The sequence below is a fragment of the Rhinopithecus roxellana genome, chromosome 5, assembly GCF_007565055.1.
Source record: "Rhinopithecus roxellana isolate Shanxi Qingling chromosome 5, ASM756505v1, whole genome shotgun sequence".
Taxonomy (NCBI): domain Eukaryota; kingdom Metazoa; phylum Chordata; class Mammalia; order Primates; family Cercopithecidae; genus Rhinopithecus; species Rhinopithecus roxellana.
Window position 1 is genome coordinate 151,676,805 of NC_044553.1, and position 18,247 is coordinate 151,695,051.

The following is an 18,247-nucleotide window of genomic DNA, read 5'->3' on the forward strand; positions in this document are numbered from 1 at the left end:
TCAAGCAATCTTCCTGCCTCAGCCTCTCAAAGTGCTAAGATTATACTGCTCAACCTTTTTTCAAGAGGACTAAATGAGAAAGTAAACAGAGAAACTTTTAGTCCAGTCTTCCAAGCAGCAGCATGCAATGTTCATTTCTTTCCTTCTCCCTCCAAATTTGACACACTGATACATCTGTACTACTTGCACTAATTTGTGCACTGTCTTACTTCACCCCATTGTTTTACTGCTTCAGTAGAAGCTCCCTTCACTTAAAGAACAGTTTCCTACCCTGAGCACCAACAGGAAAGAGTCCAAGGAACTAAGTCTGTGTAGGTCCAGTGGTTTGCAGATTCATGCTTTGGGAACTCTTTATTCAAATGAAATCTCTCTTGGAACCTTGATATAAACAAAACAAACAACATCATTTTATTACCATTCCTTTATTTTAGAAGTTCACACCTATAATTTTATAACAATCGTGAAAATGTTACTCAGAACTAGATGTTTTGATGACACAGCAGAAATCTGTAAAGATGGTCATTGCAAACTTAACCAATCTCAGCATTCTATTCTGCCTTTTGTTTTGATTGCACAGAATCAATATAATTTTGATTCATACAGAAAATAACTTAGCATCTTAACCTCCACTCAGGATCTTCATCATAAATGTAGGTCAATACATACCTAAAAACTGTCAATGATCCAACATGATCACATGTGACATGCTACACTTGCGCCTCGTACCAAACAAGCTGATATTTCAATGAGATCTGGTCAGCATATACACCAGAGCCTTGTCTGTCCTCTCAGAGCACTCCACACAGATAGTGAAAGAACTTTTGTACAATAAGAAATTCACAGGGATGAGGCCGGGCGCAGTGGCTCACACCTGTAATCCCAGCACTTTTGGAGGCTGAAGCAGGTGGATCACTTGAGGTCAGGAGTTCAAAATTAGCCTGGCCAACATGGTGAAACCCCGTCTCTACTGAAAATGCAAAACTTAGCTGGGCGTGGTGGCATGAGTAGTCCCAGCTACTTGAGAGACTGAGGCAGGAGAATAGCTTAAACCCGGGAGGTGGAGGGTGCAGTGAGCCAAGATCACGCCACTGCACTCCAGCCTGGGTGAAAACGAGACTCTGTCCCTACAACAACAACAAACATATTCACAAGGATGAATTTAAATAGGTAAACAGCAGTGTAGAACTACATCCTTCCTAGTCAATTACACCTTTAGGAGACTTTAAATAGGCATAGAAACGACAAAGGGTTTATACTGAGAATTGCACAAAAATGAGTTACTTGCCAGCACAAGGTAGGGATTGTATGTGTCACAAGAGTATATAGACTGTTCTACCTTCATGCTCTACTCATTGCCATATCCCTTCGTGGTTCCCTGAGACTCAGGTGAAATGCCCTTCCAATACTTCCTGGAGAAGGGCCTCCTCCTCCTCAGCTGCCTCGTAATCCTTTATTAGTACCAGTAACTGCAAGAAACCAGGGGCTGGGCCATCCTCTGGAAGATTAAGCTCTCTGCGAATTGTTTTGTGGACTGCCCCAGCAATGACTTGGTCTAGGCGGGCCTGATTCACAGCATCTCTCTCAATTGCTCCTCTCTGTACCAGCTTCTGTAACAAAGGCTCCAGCCTTAGTACATAAGCCGATAACTTTTCCTCATCCTTCTGGTAAGTGGTTAGATATTTGACCTGCAACTCTCTAGGATTATCTGTAACCCCAAATACCTCCTCAAGAGCCTGCAGGCATTCATCGACAGTAATTAAAGGATTGTTTATCTTGAGGACACGAATAACATCAAGTGCTGGGCCTCGAAGGCTCTCTAGCAATCGCCTTCTCTTCTCTACATCTGGCACCTGCCACGCCTTTATCATCTGAGTAGTATGAAACATCCAGCGTCCAAATTCTTCTTCTCCTGGTTCTGGAGGCTCCCTGCCCGAGAACACTCTCAGCTTTTTATACTTCAAGCATTGCAGGGCAGGCTGAAGAGCCTCTAATGCCTGTGCCAACATAGGGGCCCACATTTCTGGGATCATGCCCTGCTCTAGGTCTAAGGAGCCATTTTCATGTGCAAGAGCTCTGGTCAACTCACCCACTGTCATGCCCTCTCCCGCTAAAAATTCATTTAATCTGCTTAAAAATGTATCATCAGAGTCAGGGGGCTTAAAGATCACTCTCCAGATACCCCCTTTTCCCGGTATCTCCTTAGGGACCACTGCGTGACTAGTCTCCGCAGTAAGCCCTACTAAGGCTACTTTCCGGTTCTCATCCCTCCTGAACATCCTTCCAAGCAGTCTGTACTCCCCCAAGGGAGCTAAACCAGCCTGCAGAGCCTCCTCGATTTCTGCCACACTGCAGCTCTGGGAGATGCCGGCAATCAACAGCGCTTTCCGAGGGTTCATGTCCATTCCCCTGCACCAATCTTCCAAAAGCCTCAAAGTCATGGTGCCCGAAATAATAGACTTAAGTTCTAAATATTCCAGACCACAGGCGGCCACTGCAATTCAAAGTAATCCTCCGCGGTACCCCAGGGAAATCTCGTCAACGTGCCGAGGTCCAGCAGCCTGAAAAACAGAGCAGACAGGTTAGCTAAAGGTGCCAACGTCTAAGGCACGCGTGCAGGCCCCAAGGCCCGCGCGCCCTGCCCCCCGCGGCGACTCCAGTGCCGCCGCACTGCGGCGCGCGCCCCTCACCCCTCCCAGCCCTGGTGCCTGGCGGATGTCGGGCCTGCAGGGCCTCTCCGGGCCAGCTTCCACTCACCGTAATCTAGTGCTCCGTGCCCGCGTCCGTGCGCCGGCGGCGGAGGTGCCTGGCTGGGCCCCGACAAGGCGCCGGAGGACGGGCTCCCCTAGGCTCGGACGGACACTCAGGGGCCAAAGCGACCGATGCCGGTCCTCCAGGTGCTTGTGATGCTCTCCGCAGCAAGAAGTGATGGGGCGATGACAGTCGCGAGCGGACACCGGGAGGAAAGGCTGAGGAGCGCTGAGTCGCCAGACCCAGACAGCCGCCCACCTGAAGGGATGTGCCACCACCCGCGCAGCTAGACCCCCAGCTCCAGCCCGGATTCTAGCTGTTTGGGTCTCGCTGGGGGAAGCTGCGCGGCGGGCGGGGGCGATCTGACGTCATGAGGGGGCGGGCCTCTGGGGGGGCGGGGCGCGCGCGCTTCCGGCCCGAGCCGGAAGCCCCGACTGCGGCGGCATCCGGGACGGCGGGCGGGCTGGCCACCCGGGACAGGAAGGTGAGATCCGGGACCTTAGCTTTGCAGGCAGGCTCTGCCGGCGGCCGCTGACTGGCGCTGGGCTCGCGACGCTGTAGGGCGGCGAGGCCCGGGACTGGCGCAGTCAGCGCAACCCTGGTCGCGGCGTGCCGGCACTGCAGCGCGGCAGGGGGCGGGGCCGGCCGCCTGGAGGCCCGTGTGGCGGGGACGCCTCCCGGCCGGGTCGGGTCCCCATAGCGGGTCTCCGGCGGCAGCGACGGGGGCCGGGCCGCGCGTGACCCGCCGCAGTCACGCCGTTCTTAATCACTAGTAGCTGGTGCTCCAGGCTGGCGGCGCTCACCTTTCTCCTAGCCGGGTGACCCAGGGGAGTTATTTTATGGTGGCTTTCTCTGAAATGCCAAAGCCACCCGATTATTCAGAGCTGAATGACTCTTTAACGCTTGCCGTGGGAACAGGAAGATTTTCGGGACCATTGTAAGTGCTTAGGAGTTTACTGTCTTAACTTGGGGGCTTGACTTGTAGCACCCCGCGTTCACATCTGAAGCAGTACTGTAAAGCCGAAAGTGTTTCACCTGTCAAAGTGAAATGTGCTGTGGGAAACTAGTTTAATTCCAGTTTCTGGAGGGCGGGTATCATGGACCTGTTTAAGTAGGATGCAGTGATTTATTCTGAGAGATTCCCGTTAAAAAACAGAACTCAATATATACTGAAATCAATGGTTATTTTTTGTTTTTTTTTATTGTATCTATTACACAAAACCTGTAAGTTTTACATTTCTTAATAGGTGTTTAATTATTTTAAATCTTAAGTGTGTTAGTGGGATGCTTTAGAATTTAATTTTATTTTTTTGAGACGGAGTCTCGCTCTGTCGTCCAGGCTGGAGTGCAGTGGCGCGATCTCGGCTCACTGCAAGCTCTGCCTCCCGGGTTCACGCCATTCTCCTGCCTCAGCCTCCCGAGTTGCTGGGATTACAGGCGCCCGCCACCACGCCCGGCTAATTTTTTGTATTTTTAGTAGAGACGAGTTTCACCATATTAGCCAGGGTGGTCTCGATCTCCTGACCTCGTGATTCGCCCGCCTCGGCCTCCCAAAGTGCTGGGATTACAGGCGTGAGCCACCGCGCCCGACCTAGAATTCTTGGAGATAAAGCAAGTACATTTGGAGTAGTTGCCGTGACAGTACTACAAGACCCTAATTGTATTTTCTTTTTTAATTTGAAGGCACAGAGCATGGAGAATGATGAATTTCCGTCAGCGGATGGGATGGATTGGAGTGGGATTGTATCTGTTAGCAAGTGCGGCAGCATTTTACTATGTTTTTGAAATCAATGAGACTTACAATAGGCTGGCCTTGGAACACATTCAACAGCACCCTGAGGAGCCCCTTGAAGGAACCACATGGACACACTCCTTGAAAGCTCGATTACTCTCCTTGCCTTTTTGGTTGTGGACAATTATTTTTCTGGTACCTTACTTACAGATGTTTTTGTTCCTATACTCTTGTACAAGAGCTGATCCCAAAACAGTGGGCTACTGTATCATCCCTATATGCTTGGCAGTTATTTGCAATCGCCACCAGGCATTTGTCAAGGCTTCTAATCAGATCAGCAGACTACAACTGATTGACACATAAAATCAGTCACCGTTTTTTCCCTGCGATTACAAAACTGCCAGTCCTATATGGAGTCTGATCACAAGACTGCAGTTTCTTCACAGATCTCAGGAAGTTGTGGTGGGGCAGAGGCTTTTTAAAAACATGTGATCAGGGGGCTATCTTTATCTGAATAATAATGAATTTTTAGGTAAAACCTGAGATAGAGTACTACAAAATCATGTTGATGACTTCAGATTTTGGAAGTTAAATCGTGTCTGTTATTTGCATTCTTTAGAAACTTGACTAAGTACCTGAATTCATATTTCTATTCTACTGTGCAACATAGTGATGATTCAGAAATTTTTCCTTTGGGGAAAAAAAATGAATATGAACATTTCCATTGTGTTAAGTGTAAAAAGGTCCAGACATGATCATAAAATTTAAATTTTATACAGTTACTTGGCTTGCTTTAAATTCTTCACACTTAAAACACCGATCCATTCTATTGCAGCTAAGCCAGCTGTTTATACTTGCTGTCAGCTTATGAGGCATTGCTAAAAAAAAGTATTAAGGTAATGGCTGTCTTGATAAGCAGAATTTGTTCTTCCTCTTGGTAATGGCTAGCTAAATTATTAGTGCTTTTAATGGTTTTATTTTTTATATTTTTCTTTTTTGTGGAGAATGAGGTCTCGCCATGTTGCCCAGGCAGGTCTCGAACTCCTGGGCTCAAGCTTTCCTTCCCTCTAGCACTCCCTAAGTGCTAGGATTACTGGCGTGAGCTCCCATGTGCAGCTATTTTTAATTAAAAAAATTTTTTTTTCCATGGCTTCTGACACAGTCTCAGGAGGCCCTGAGAACATATGCCCCAATGCTACTGGTTTAGAAAACTATTTGGGAAGAGACTAAATGGTAAATGTTGAAAGGCTAGAAGTAACTTACAAATAGAAGATGGAAACAATGTGTTCAATGAAAATAAGCGTGTTATTAATTAATTAATTAAAATTATTATTTTTTTTGAAACGGAGCCTTGCTCTGTCACCCAGGATGGAGTGCAGTGGTGCGTTCTTGGCTCACTGAAACCTTTGGCTTACTGCAACCTCTACCTCCCGGGTTTAAGAGATTCTCTTGCCTCAGCCTCCTGAGTAGCTGGGATTACAGGTGACCGCCCCTATGCCTGGCTAATTTTTGTTATTTTAGTAGAGAGAGTTACAGCATGTTGGCCAGGCTGTTCTCAAACTCCTCACCTAAGGTAATCCGCCTGTGTCAGCCTCCCAAAGGCCTGGGATTACAGGCATGAGCCACCATGCCCAGCTGTATTTATTTTATTTATTTATTTATTTTGAGACGGAGTCTCGCTGTGTCGCCCAGGCTGGTGTACAGTAGTGCGATCTCAGCTCACTGCAACCTCCGCCTCACAGGTTCATGCTATTCTCCTGCCTCAGCCTCCCAAGTAGCTGGGATTACACGCACCCGCCACCATGCCCGGCTAATTTTTGTATTTTTTGGTAGAGATGGGGTTTCACCATATTGGCCAGGCTGGTCTCGAACTCGTGACCTCAAGTGATCCGTCTCAGTCTCCCAAAGTACTAGGATAATAGGCATGAGCCACCACACCCAGCCTATAACAGGTAATTTAGTCCAGTCCTTATCAGATGCATGAGACCCCTCTAAAAGATGCTATCAAGTCATAATCTTTCTGATTTTCTTTTCTGGCCCAAGGTCAGGTCGTCAGGCAGTAGGTTAATTACATGAAGATGTGATCCTTGTACCTTCTCCTTTGCATTTGTACTACCTCACATCTGGTACTAATACAAATAACTAAAACATGGACACAGTAGAATGTGTTCTTTTCTGTGTGAGATCAAGATATATTTTTATACAGTTATGTCATTAATACTGGAAAACATTTTATGCTTTTAATAATAATTTAACACTTTTTGGTGCTGATTCTGTTGAACCCTATTCTAAGAGCTTTATGGAAATTAACTCATGTAATCCTCTGAACAACCCTATAAGATGGCTATTATTATCCAGATTTCACAGATAAGGAAACTGAGGCAGAGAAGGCAAGTAACTTGCCAGAGTTCACAGCGAGTAGCAGAGCCAGGGGTATAACCAGGTATTCTCATGCCTTCGCTACTAACCACAGAGGCATAGTGCTTCTCACAAATGACAAATGTTTTAAGCACTGGGTACTGTTTGCCCAGTCATGTCAAAGAATGGAAATGGCAGTATTATTGACAAGTTCTTCATCTGTCTACTAGAAATCTGAAAGTTTCCTAGCAACCTCATCTTTTCACTACATCTGACTGAACCAGAAAGGAAGGCTGAGTATTTCATAGCAAGCTTTTACTTAAAAGATAAAGCAGGTACCTTTGTGATGTAAAAGTAGCAGATCAGATCTTTCAGATAAATTAGTCTCATTTATCTCACTGCCTCCAAAGGTCTAGTTACTGAAATGATCTATCTTTTGATACAGTACATGGAATCCTCAAAGTAAGCAGCAGTTTGAAATACCTGTTTCTGTGAGGTTCAGATGACCAAATTACTTGCATCTTTTAAGTCTTCAGTATGCATGTTACAGGCATTGTTTATGAGTGATTTACATTTATTCTTCACAACAGTCTTGGGAGGCAGGTATTACACTGCTACTAGTATCATTTTACAGAGGAAGAAATCTGAAACACATACAAATAACTTGTACATAGTCACACAGCCAGTAAGTGAAAGACCCAAGATTTGAACCCGGCATGTCAGCTTCAGAGCTCCAGCTTTTTAATCATTCTATACTGCTTCTCAAAAAAGAGAGTAATTTGAGGTAAATCATCGAGAGTTTCCAGTTTTATTAGTCTTGAGGCAGTGATTTAAGACAATTATTTCAGTTTTGTTTTATAAATGCTTTATGTAGGCTAGTCGTGGTGGCTCACATCTGTAATCCCAGTACTTTGGGAGGCAGAGATGGGAGGAGAGCATGAGCCCGAGTTCATGACCAGCCTGGGCAACATGGCAAGACCCCATTTCTATTAAAAAGGGATGGCTCATGCTACTCCCATCACTTTGGGAGTCCGAGGCGGGCAGATCATTTGAGGCCAGGAATTCAAGACCAGCCTGGACAACATGGCATAACGCTGTCTCTACTAAAAATACAAAAACCAGCCAGGGCTGGTTGTGCATGCCTGTAATCCCAGCTACTTGGGAGGCTGAGGGAGGAGAATTGCTTGAACCCAGGAGAGAGAAGTTGCAGTGAGCCAAGATCACGCCACTGCACTCCAGCCTGGGCCTCAAGAACAAGACTTATCTCAAAAAAAAAAAAGTTTTATGTTAATGCAAGGTTTGTGAGGTTGCCACTGGTATTGCAAAGTAGTAATTCCTTTTGAATGAAGTAGATTCATCTCTCTTGATACTTCAAATTCTAGTATTTTGGGATTTGGTAAGAAAATGTTCAGTCCATCTCTGTCTTTCAAGATTATATTGCCTTTTGCCTTGATAGTGGAAATACTAAAATAGAGTAGGATTAATGTAGTAAACTTAGTGTTTCCAAATGTAATTACTACATTTCAGATTGCAGGTTTAATCTGCTTTTTGATTATTTAGGCGCTATTTATCCAAGTTGTGGGTTATTTCTAGTTTGTGGCTATTTAATGGTTCAAAGCATTTTTTAGGTAAGGTAAAGAGGGAAAAGTGAAATATATTTTTTAATCTGTTAGCTCTTGGATTGAGGAAGAAGTTGAAATTGATGGCTAGGGAATAATTAAAAAATTAGCCTGGCGGCTGGGCACAGTGGGTCACACCTGTAATCCCAGCACTTTGGGAGGCCGAGGTGGGTGGATCACAAGGTCAGGAGTTTGAGACCAGCCTGGCCAACATGGTGAAACCCTGACTCTACTGAAAAATACAAAACTTAGCTGAGCATGGAGGCGTGTGCCTGTAATCCCAGCTACTCGGGAGGCTGAGGCAGGATAATCACTTGAACCCAGGAGGCGGAGGTTGCAGTGAGCTGAGATGGTGCCATTGTACTCCAGCCTGGGCGACAGGGCAAGACTCTGTCTCAAAAAAAAAGAAAAAGAAAGAAAAGAAATTGATGGCTAGGAGACCTGTGTATGATAGCAGATCATCATTTTTTTCTTTTCTTTTCTTTTCTTTTTTTTTTTTTTTTTGAGACAGAGTCTTACTGTGTTGCCCAGGCTGGAGAGTAATGATGTGGTCTTGGCTCACTGAAACCTCTGCCTCCTGGATTCAAGTGATTCTCCTGCCTCAGCCTCCAAAGCAGCTGGGATTACAGGTGCATGCCACCACGCCTGGCTAATTTTTGTATTTTTAGTAGAGACGGGGTTTCACCATGTTAGCCAGGCTGGTCTCGAACTCCTGACCTCAGGTGATCCACCCGCCTTGGCCTCCCAAAGTGCTGGGATTACAGGTGTGAGCCACTGTGCCCAGCCCATTTATTTCATATTCACATCACAATACAAAAAACAGTGAATACAGGATGACTTAGTGAGACGAATAGCAAATATAGTAAGTGCTTCAGGGATTTTAGGGAGGGACAAACATTCTAGGATTCATAACTAGGAAACAGTCGCTTCCAGAGATGAGAAAAATAGAGCTATATCCTATAGTGATTTGATAGGTGATTTTATTTGCAACTATATGTGAAATGAAGTAATCCTGTTGAGATTTTTCACCAAAACATGCCAGATATTTTATTTTTTCAAAAGTGCCAGTATAGGGAACAGAAAACTGAATTACAGAATCACGTAATTCATGGAGCTTTAGTCCGCATGTAAATTTTCTGGTTTTAAAGATGCTACTAATTTCTAAGTTGTCTCTTTTTTTAATATGAAATTGTTCATAATACCAGTTTTTTGTTTTGTTTTGTTTTGTTTTTTTTTTTTTGAGGCGGAGTCTCGCTCTGTCGACCGGACTGGAGTGCAGTGGCCGGATCTCAGCTCACTGCAAGCTCCGCCTCCCGGGTTTACGCCATTCTCCCGCCTCAGCCTCCGGAGTAGCTGGGACTACAGGCGCCCGCCACCTCGCCCGGCTAGCTTTTGTATTTTTAGTAGAGACGGGGTTTCACTGTGTTAGCCAGGATGGTCTCGATCTTCTGACCTCGTGATCCGCCCGTCTCGGCCTCCCAAAGTGCTGGGATTACAAGCTTGAGCCACCGCGCCCGGCCCATAATACCAGTTTTAAAGTAAAAGTTGTGATTCCCTAAAGGTTAGAATTTGATTCTATTTCAGAATTCGTACAGTTAACAGAAAGCTTTTCTTTGGGGAAGTACAGTCATCAGATAAAGTGCTTCTATGGGGAAGTACAGTCATCAGATAAAGTGCTTCTATGAGTAACTGTATCCCCAGGGTAATGAAACCAGCACATTTGTTCATGGTGAGTAGGGGTAGTCTTTTTTTTTTCTTGTTTTCTTTTTTTTAAAGATTATCAGCTGGGCGCAGTGGGTCATGCCTGTAATCCCAGCACTTTGGGAGGCCGAGGTGGGCGGATCACCTGAGGTCGGGAATTCTAGACTAGCCTGGCTAACATGGTGAAACCCCATCTCTACTAAAAATACAAAATTAGCCGGGTGTGGTGGTGCATGCCTGTAATCCCAGTTACTCAGGAGGCTGAGGCAGGAGAATCGCTTGAACCCGGAAGGCGGAGTTTGTGGTGAGCCGAGATTGCACCGTTGCACTCCAGCCTGGGCAACAAGAGTGAAACTCTGTCTTAAACAAAAAAATAATAAAAATAATAAGAAAAGATTATCTAGTGTTGATTCCCATCTTGATGGATTTAACATTCTCAATCTCCAAAACACTGGCAGAAAAACTTACCACAATACCATGTCTCATCTTTGCAGCAAATATGTGCCATCATTTAATAAATTTTCCAACATAAGAAGTGCCATATAATTTTGGAGCATGATTGGGAATCATCATGCATTCGTATTTATGCTTTGCTCTAAGGCAGTGAGTAGGTCTTGGACTGTGGCTTTATGTACATTAGAATTACCCAAGGAAAACTTCTTTTTTTTTTTTTTTTTTTTTTTTGAGACGGAGTCTCGCTCTGTCGCCCAGGCTGGAGTGCAGTGGCCGCATCTCAGCTCACTGCAAGCTCCGCCTCCCGCGTTTACGCCATTCTCCTGCCTCAGCCTCCTGAGTAGCTGGGACTACAGGCGCCCGCCACCACGCCCGGCTAGTTTTTTTGTATTTTTTAGTAGAGACGGGGTTTCACTGTGTTAGCCAGGATGGTCTCGATCTCCTGACCTCGTGATCCGCCCATCTCGGCCTCCCAAAGTGCTGGGATTACAGGCTTGAGCCACCGCGCCCGGCCCGGAAAACTTCTTATATTTAAACAATGCCAGGGTCCCTTTCCAACCAGTTACATCTCTGGGATGGACCCCAAGCAATCTTCAAATGATTCTCTCAGGGTTACAAATCGCTGGTCCATGGGTTTTTATGTGCCATTTACCAAAAACTCAGCTATCACGAGAACCGTGCTTGTCTTTGGAACAGCTTCAACAAATACGTTGCAGTTCAATTCACCCTAGCCATCTTAATTGCAAATCTTGAGAGCTGTCTCTTTTGATTTCGAGTCCTCTCCTCCAGTTTGTCCTGAATATACTTCTATCAGGCTTTTGCCTCCCACGCTACCAAAACTGCTGTCCTGGCAGGAAGTTGCTGGTCACCTACACTAAATCCAATGGTCAAGTCTCCACCCTCAAATTACTATTACTATTAGTTTTTGACACTCCCTGTCCTTGAGATACTTTCTTCAGTATCTTGACCAGCACCATCCAGTAGAACTTGAGCAATGCTGGCGATGTGCTTTATCTTTGCTGTCCAGCATGAGCCTGGCATGATGGCTCACACCTGTATGCCGACAACTTGGGAAGCTAAGGCGGAACGATACCCTGAGCCCAGGAGCTCGAAGCTGCGGTGAGCTATGATCACACCACTGCACCCCAGCCTGGGCAACAGGGTGAGATCCTGTCTCTCAAAAAGAAAAAATGCGGCTAATGTGACTGAGAAACTGAGTTTTAAATTTTAATTAAATAGCACATGTGGCACTGTGTATTAGATGGTCCCATTCTAGATACTTAACTGGTTTGCCTTCTTCTCACCAGCTCTTTTTTTCCTTTTTTTTTTTTTTTTTTTTTTTTTTTTTTTTTTTTTTGAGACAAGCTCTTGCTCTGTTACTCAGGCTGGAGTGCTGTGGTGTGATCTCGGCTCACTGCAGCCTCCACCTCCCAGGTTCAAGTGATTCTCCCACCTCAGCCTCCCAAGTAGCTGGGACCATAGGCGTGCGCCACTGTGCCCAGCTAATTTTCGTATTTTTAGTAGAGATGGGGTTTCACCATGTTGGCCAGGCTGGTCTCCAACTCCTCACTTGAAGTGATCTTCCTACCTCACCCTCCCAAAGTGCTGGGATTACAGGCATGAGTCACCACTCCCGGCCCTCAGCAGCTTCTGTTTTTTTTTTTTTTTTTTTGGAGACGGAGTCTTGCTCTGTCGCCCAGGCTGGAGTGCAGTGGCCGGATCTCAGCTCACTGCAAGCTCCGCCTCCCGGGTTTTACGCCATTCTCCCGCCTCAGCCTCCTGAGTAGCTGGGACTACAGGCGCCCGCCACCTCGCCCGGCTAGTTTTTTGTATTTTTAGTAGAGACGGGGTTTCACCGTGTTAGCCAGGATGGTCTCGATCTCCTGACCTCGTGATCCGCCCGTCTCGGCCTCCCAAAGTGCTGGGATTACAGGCTTGAGCCACCGCGCCCGGCCCAGCAGCTTCTTAAGTCTTCTTTGCTAGTTCCTTGTTGGGGATCTGCTCAACCTCTAAATGTTGGCGTGCCCCAGTTCTTTTTTCTGTGTGTACTCCTTTGGACATCTCATCCATGGCTCATGGCTTTCAATATACAAATTGGCCAGGCATGATGGCTCATGCATGTAATCCCAGCACTGTGGGAGGCCAAGGCGGGTAGATCACTTGAGGCCAGGAGTTTGAGACTAGCCTGGGCAACGTGGCAAAACCCCGTCTCTACTAAAAATACAGAAATTAGCCAGGCATGATGGCACGTGTCTGTGATCCCAGCTACTTGGGAGGTAGATGTGGGAGGATCACTTGAGCCTGGGAGGTGGAGGTTGCAGTGAATGGAGATTGCACCACTGCACTCCAGCCTGGGTGAAAGAGCAAGAGCCTGTCTCAAAATAAATAAATATACAAATTTATGTCACTACCTTGGATCCCTCTCCTGAGCTCCAGACTTTGCTATCCCATTGCCTGTTTGATAGGCCTTGACATGGTGCTTGGTAAGATGTCTTACCAGGTACATGAAATTGAATGTATTCAAATCTAAACTGCCGATCTCTCCACCCATCAAAATCTGTGCCTCGAGTTTCCTACGAGTCTGTTATCATCCCTGTGGCCAGGGGGATCCTTTTAAAATGTTACTCCTCTCAAAAATCCTCCCATAGTTTCCCTTCTCAGAATGAAAAGCAAAGTCCTTAACATGGCAAGTAATAAATGAATGGCCCTGCCCTGCCCTTGACCTTGACTTCATTTTCTTTTATTTATTTGAAATGGAGTTTCGCTCTTATTGCCCAGGCTGGAGTGCAGTGGCACAATCTCAGCTCACTGCAACCTCCGCCTCCTGGGTTCAAGTGATTATCCTGCCTCAGCCTCCCGAGTAGCTGGGATTACAGGCACCAGCCACCATGCCCAGCTAATTTTCGTATGTTTAGTAGAGACAGGGTTTCACTATGTTGGCCAGGCTGGTCTCAAACTCCTGACCTCAAGTGATCCACCTGCCTCAGCCTCCCAAAGTGCTGGAATTACAGGGGTGTACCACCACACCTGGCCTTGACTTCATTTTCTACTACTACTTTTGCCCTTGATTCCACTCCAGACACTGGTCTTCCTGCTGATTCTTGAACTCACCAGAATACCCTGATCCAGGGCCTCTGCACTCAGTGTGTCTTCTGTCTGGATGCTCCACCCTGGCCTGCTGAAATGTCACCTTAGTAAGGCTGCCTCTGATGACCCCTATTTGAAATTAAGCATCTACTTTCCCTGTGTTTCTCCATAGCACCTAGCATCATGTACTATGTTATATATTTTGTCAGAATCTAAACTCTTATGAGAGCAGAAATTTTGTCTCTTTGTGCACTGCTGCAGATCCTATGCCTAGAACAGTGCCCGGCACATAGTAGTTGCTCAGTAATTTTTTATTGAATGAGTAAATCTTACTGCCACCAAACACTTTTCTTGCTAGACTACAAAACAATCTAGTTCACTGTCCAGATAGGATAAAGGTTAAAAGTTAACATCTGGCCGGGCGCAGTGGCTCACACCTGTAATCTCAGAACTTTGGGAGGCTGAGGCAGGCAGATCATCTGAGGTCTGGAGTTTGAGACCAGTTTGGCCAACATGGCCAAACCCTGCCTCTACTAAAAATAAATTTAGGCATGGTGATGCAGACCTGTAATCTCAGCTACTCAGGAGGCTGAGGCAGGAGAATCACTTGAACCTGGAAGGCGGAGGTTGTAATGAGCTGAGATTGTGCCACTGCACTCCAGCCTGGGTGACAGACCGAGACTCTGTCTCCAAAAAATAAAATAAAATTAACATTTACTGTTAAACGCATAGTACAATCTGTCCTGTCTTCTAGTTTAGTTGTTGAGCTCTTTCATAGTTTGGCATTTAGGGGTATATCATCTTCAAGGCCAAGATTTAAAATGAGTATCTCAACTTATTTACTTATTTATTTTAGATCCAGAGACAGACTACAATATGTTTTACCAACAGTTCTTGTAATATTGGTTGTCTTGGAATTTTCTTTCTTTTTTTTTTTTTTGAGACGGAGTCTCGCTCTGTCGCCCAGGCTGGAGTGCAGTAGCGCGATCTCGGCTCACCGCAAGCTCCGCCTCCCGGGTTCACACCATTCTCCTGCCTCAGCCTCCTGAGTAGCTGGGACTACAGGTGCCCACCACCACACCCAGCTAATTTTTTGTATTTTTAGTACAGACAGGGTTTCACCATGTTAGCCAGGATGGTCTCGACCTGACCTCGTGATCCACCTGCCTCGGCCTCCCAAAGTGCTGGGATTACAGGCCTAAGCCACCGTGCCCGGCCTGTCTTGGAATTTTCTTTATTTTTTGTTTTTATTTTTAGAGATGGGGTTTCACCACATTGCCAGGCTGGTCTCAAAGTCCTGGGTTCAAGCAATCTGCCCACCTTGGTCACTCAAAGTGCTGGGATTACATGAGCCACCACGCCTGGCCAATTTTCTTTACTGATGCAGAGAAAAACACATTCACAAACAAGGTTTAAGTGGTGGTTAGAGTCCCTGAGAAATTCCCAAGCTACAATCATGAAGATAATGGTTTCTTAAACCACCTTACATGCAGCAAGTATCACAGCTCTTTTTTTTTTTTTTTAAGGGATGGGGTCTTGCTATGTTGCCCAGGCTGGTTTCAAGCTCCTGGGGCTCAAGCAATCCTCCTGCCTCATCCTCCCAAGGTGCTGGGATTACAGGTGTGAGCCACCGTGCCTGGCCAAGTGTCACAGCTCTTAGAACTACAGCACACAGTTGAGTACTCTGGTGTTCAATATCTTGGACTTGTAAAGCACTCATTTATTTTTTTTTATTTTTTATTTTTTTTGAGACGGAGTCTCGCTCCGTCGCCGGGGCTGGAGTGCAGTGGCCGGATCTCAGCTCACTGCAAGCTCCGCCTCCCGGGTTTACGCCATTCTCCTGCCTCAGCCTCCCGTAGCTGGGACTACAGGCGCCCGCCACCTCGCCCGGCTAGTTTTTTGTATTTTTTAGTAGAGACGAGGTTTCACAGTGTTAGCCAGGATGGTCTCGATCTCCTGACCTCGTGATCCGCCCGTCTCGGCCTCCCAAAGTGCTGGGATTACAGGCTTGAGCCACCGCGCCCGGCTAAAGCACTCATTTAAACTACTGTCTCTAGAAGTTACTTCCATCCCCAGTAGAATTTTTGGCATTGGAATAAATCTCTATTTAAAACTGCACCCTATGGCCTGTTACTATCCCAATGTCAGCTGCTACTTTTTAAAAGATTTAAATAGAAGCTTACTGTCTAACTTCAGTTTCCTGGGCCATGTCTTTAAATAGAGCAATTCTGATCTCAAAGGTCACCTGAGAAGTGGAGTACTTACAGCAACATTGTGAAATTCATTTTATACTTTGAAAATAACACACTGGCCATAGGCCATTTTTTTCAAGGTTAGGCACATCAGTTTTAGAAATACCTCTTCTCTTTTTTTATGGTATCTTATTTCTCAGCCTCCCAAGGTGCTGGGATTACAGGTGTGAGCCACCATGCTTGGCCAAGGTGGCTATTTTTTTATGGTATCTTATTTCATATTTAGCCAAGCTCTCCTACTCTCTGGAAGTTGCATTATCATTCTTTTTCTTGTTTTCTTTTTTGAAACAAGGTCTCGCTCTGTTGTCCAGGCTTGTCTCAAACTCCTGGGCTCAAGGGATCCTCCCACTTCCACCTCCCAAAGTGCTAGGATTACCAGGGAGAGCCACTGTGCTGGGCTTTTCCTCCTTCTTTTGACAAAGTAGTTGCATGGGAAATGTGGATTTTTTTTGCTTTGCTTTTAAAGTCTGAACTGGTTATTTTTCACCCTGAATTACCAACATGACAGTGTTTTAAACTGTTAATATGGCTGCTGTGTTCTTATTAAATCTAAAGCATAACTTTGTAAAATTAGAAATGGAAAGTTTTGGCTGGGTGAGGTGGCTCACAGCTGTAATCCCAGCACTTTGGGAGGCAGAGGCAGGCAGATCATGAGGTCAGGAGATGGAGACCATCCTGGCTAACATGGTGAAACCCCATCTCTACTAAAAATACAAAAAAATTAACCGGGCACGGTGGCGGGCGCCTGTAGTCCCAGCTACTTGGGAGGCTGAGGCAGGAGAATGGCGTGAACCCAGGAGGCGGAGTTTACAGTGAGCCAAGATCCTCCCACTGCACTCCAGCCTGGGGGACAGAGCAAGACTCCGTCTCAAAAAATAAATAAATAAATAAAATAATTGAAAGTTTCAAAATATTTTCTGTATTCATGTAGAAAATTACATCCTTTTTTTAATGGAAAAAGAACAAAACGGCATAAAATGAAAAATCTCCCTCACTCCCAACTCCTACTCCCCTCCCTCTTCCCAGAGGTAGTTGTGCTATTCTTTCAGAGACATGTCTATCTAGCTTATTCCCCAGTAGTAGCATAGTAGCATTCTACACAGTTCTATACTTTGCTATTTTTTTTTTTTTTTTTGAGATAGAGTCTCGCTCTGTCGCCCAGGCTGGAGTGCAGTGGCACGATCTCGGCTCACTGCAAGCTCTGCCTCCTGTGTTCAAGTGATTCTCCTGCCTCAGCCTCCCGAGTAGCTAGGACTACAGGCGCCCACCAGCACGTCTGGCTAATTTTTTGTATTTTTAGTAGAGACGGGGTTTCACCGTGTTAGGCAGGATGGTCTCGATTTCCTGACCTCCTGATCCACCCGCCTCAGCCTCCCAGAGTGCTGGGATTACAGGTGTGAGCCACCGCACCCGGCCCCCTTGCTAGTTTTTATTGAGCATATCTCAGAGATTGATCTTTAACAGCATATAGAGCTTTACCTTAGTGTTTTCCATGGCTGCACAATATTGTTGTACTAAGGTTCCTCTATTTTTATCTAATTATGGTCTTCTGATGAATAGTTAGGTTGTTTCCAGCCTTTTGTTACTAATAATGCTGCAACAAAGTCTTATAAATAGATCTTTGTGCACATGTGTTACTCTATAGGACAAATACCTATAAATGAAATTGCTAAGTCAAAGAGCATGTGCCATACACACACACACACACACACACACACACACACACACACATATATATGTATTTTCTTTTTTTTTGAGACACAGCCTTGCTCTGTTGCCAGGCTGGAGTGCAGTGGCTCAGTCTCGGTTCACTGCAACCTCTGCCTCCCGGGTTCAAGCGATTTTCCTGCCTCAGCCTCCCGAGTAGGTAGGACTACAGGCACGCCAAAACTTTCAATTTTTACTGTATTTTTAGTAGAGACGGGGTTTCACCATGTTGGCCAGGATGGTCTCGATCTCTTGACCTTGTGATCCACCCACCTTGGCCTCTCAAAGTGCTGGGATTACAGACGTGAGCCACCGCCCCCAGCCTAATATTTTAACAGAATTGTCAACTTGACTTTCCAAGAGCTTACAGCAATTTACACTCTCACCATGAATATATGATAGACCCCACATCCTTTCCAGCTCAATGCTGCATCAAAACTGTTGATTTTTCAGTCTGAAAAGTAAAAAAATGGTATTGCATTGTGGTTTTAATGTCAATTTATTTGAAGTGCACATTTTTTTTCACTGAAAAGCCATGTGTATTTTTTCTGTGATCTTGTGGTTCCTTTCCTTTGCCTATTTTTCTGTTA

General features: G+C 45.7%; 2 protein-coding genes across 3 annotated transcripts; one reads left to right on the forward strand and one right to left on the reverse strand.

Moving 5' to 3' along the window:
- Nucleotides 1-403: 403 nt before the first annotated feature.
- Nucleotides 404-3,120, reverse strand: MOAP1 (modulator of apoptosis 1). The gene is made up of 2 exons (XM_030931504.1): nucleotides 2,755-3,120; nucleotides 404-2,558 (listed from the first exon to the last, which is right to left on the reverse strand). Exon 2 carries the CDS (start codon nucleotides 2,436-2,438, stop codon nucleotides 1,383-1,385), a length of 1,056 nt encoding a protein of 351 aa, XP_030787364.1. The 5' UTR covers nucleotides 2,439-2,558; nucleotides 2,755-3,120; the 3' UTR covers nucleotides 404-1,382.
- Nucleotides 3,121-3,157: 37 nt separating this feature from the next.
- On the forward strand, nucleotides 3,158-5,262 carry TMEM251 (transmembrane protein 251). 2 transcript variants are annotated; one of them, XM_030930328.1, is made up of 2 exons: nucleotides 3,158-3,232; nucleotides 4,432-5,262. In XM_030930328.1, exon 2 carries the CDS (start codon nucleotides 4,448-4,450, stop codon nucleotides 4,841-4,843), a length of 396 nt encoding a protein of 131 aa, XP_030786188.1. In that variant the 5' UTR covers nucleotides 3,158-3,232; nucleotides 4,432-4,447; the 3' UTR covers nucleotides 4,844-5,262. The 2 variants fall into 2 exon arrangements, with proteins under 2 accessions (XP_030786188.1, XP_010382810.1); XM_010384508.2 differs by having other exon boundaries at nucleotides 3,175-3,685.
- The last annotated feature ends 12,985 nt before the right edge of the window (nucleotides 5,263-18,247 follow it).

Coding starts and splice junctions, on each gene's coding strand:
- MOAP1 (XM_030931504.1), bottom strand. CDS start 2,438: ATGACTTTGAGGCTTTTGGAAGATTGGTGCAGGGGAATGGACATGAAC.
- TMEM251 (XM_010384508.2), top strand. CDS start 3,588: ATGGTGGCTTTCTCTGAAATGCCAAAGCCACCCGATTATTCAGAGCTG. Junction 3,686..4,431: donor GGAAGATTTTCGGGACCATT/GTAAGTGCTTAG, acceptor TTTAATTTGAAG/GCACAGAGCATGGAGAATGA.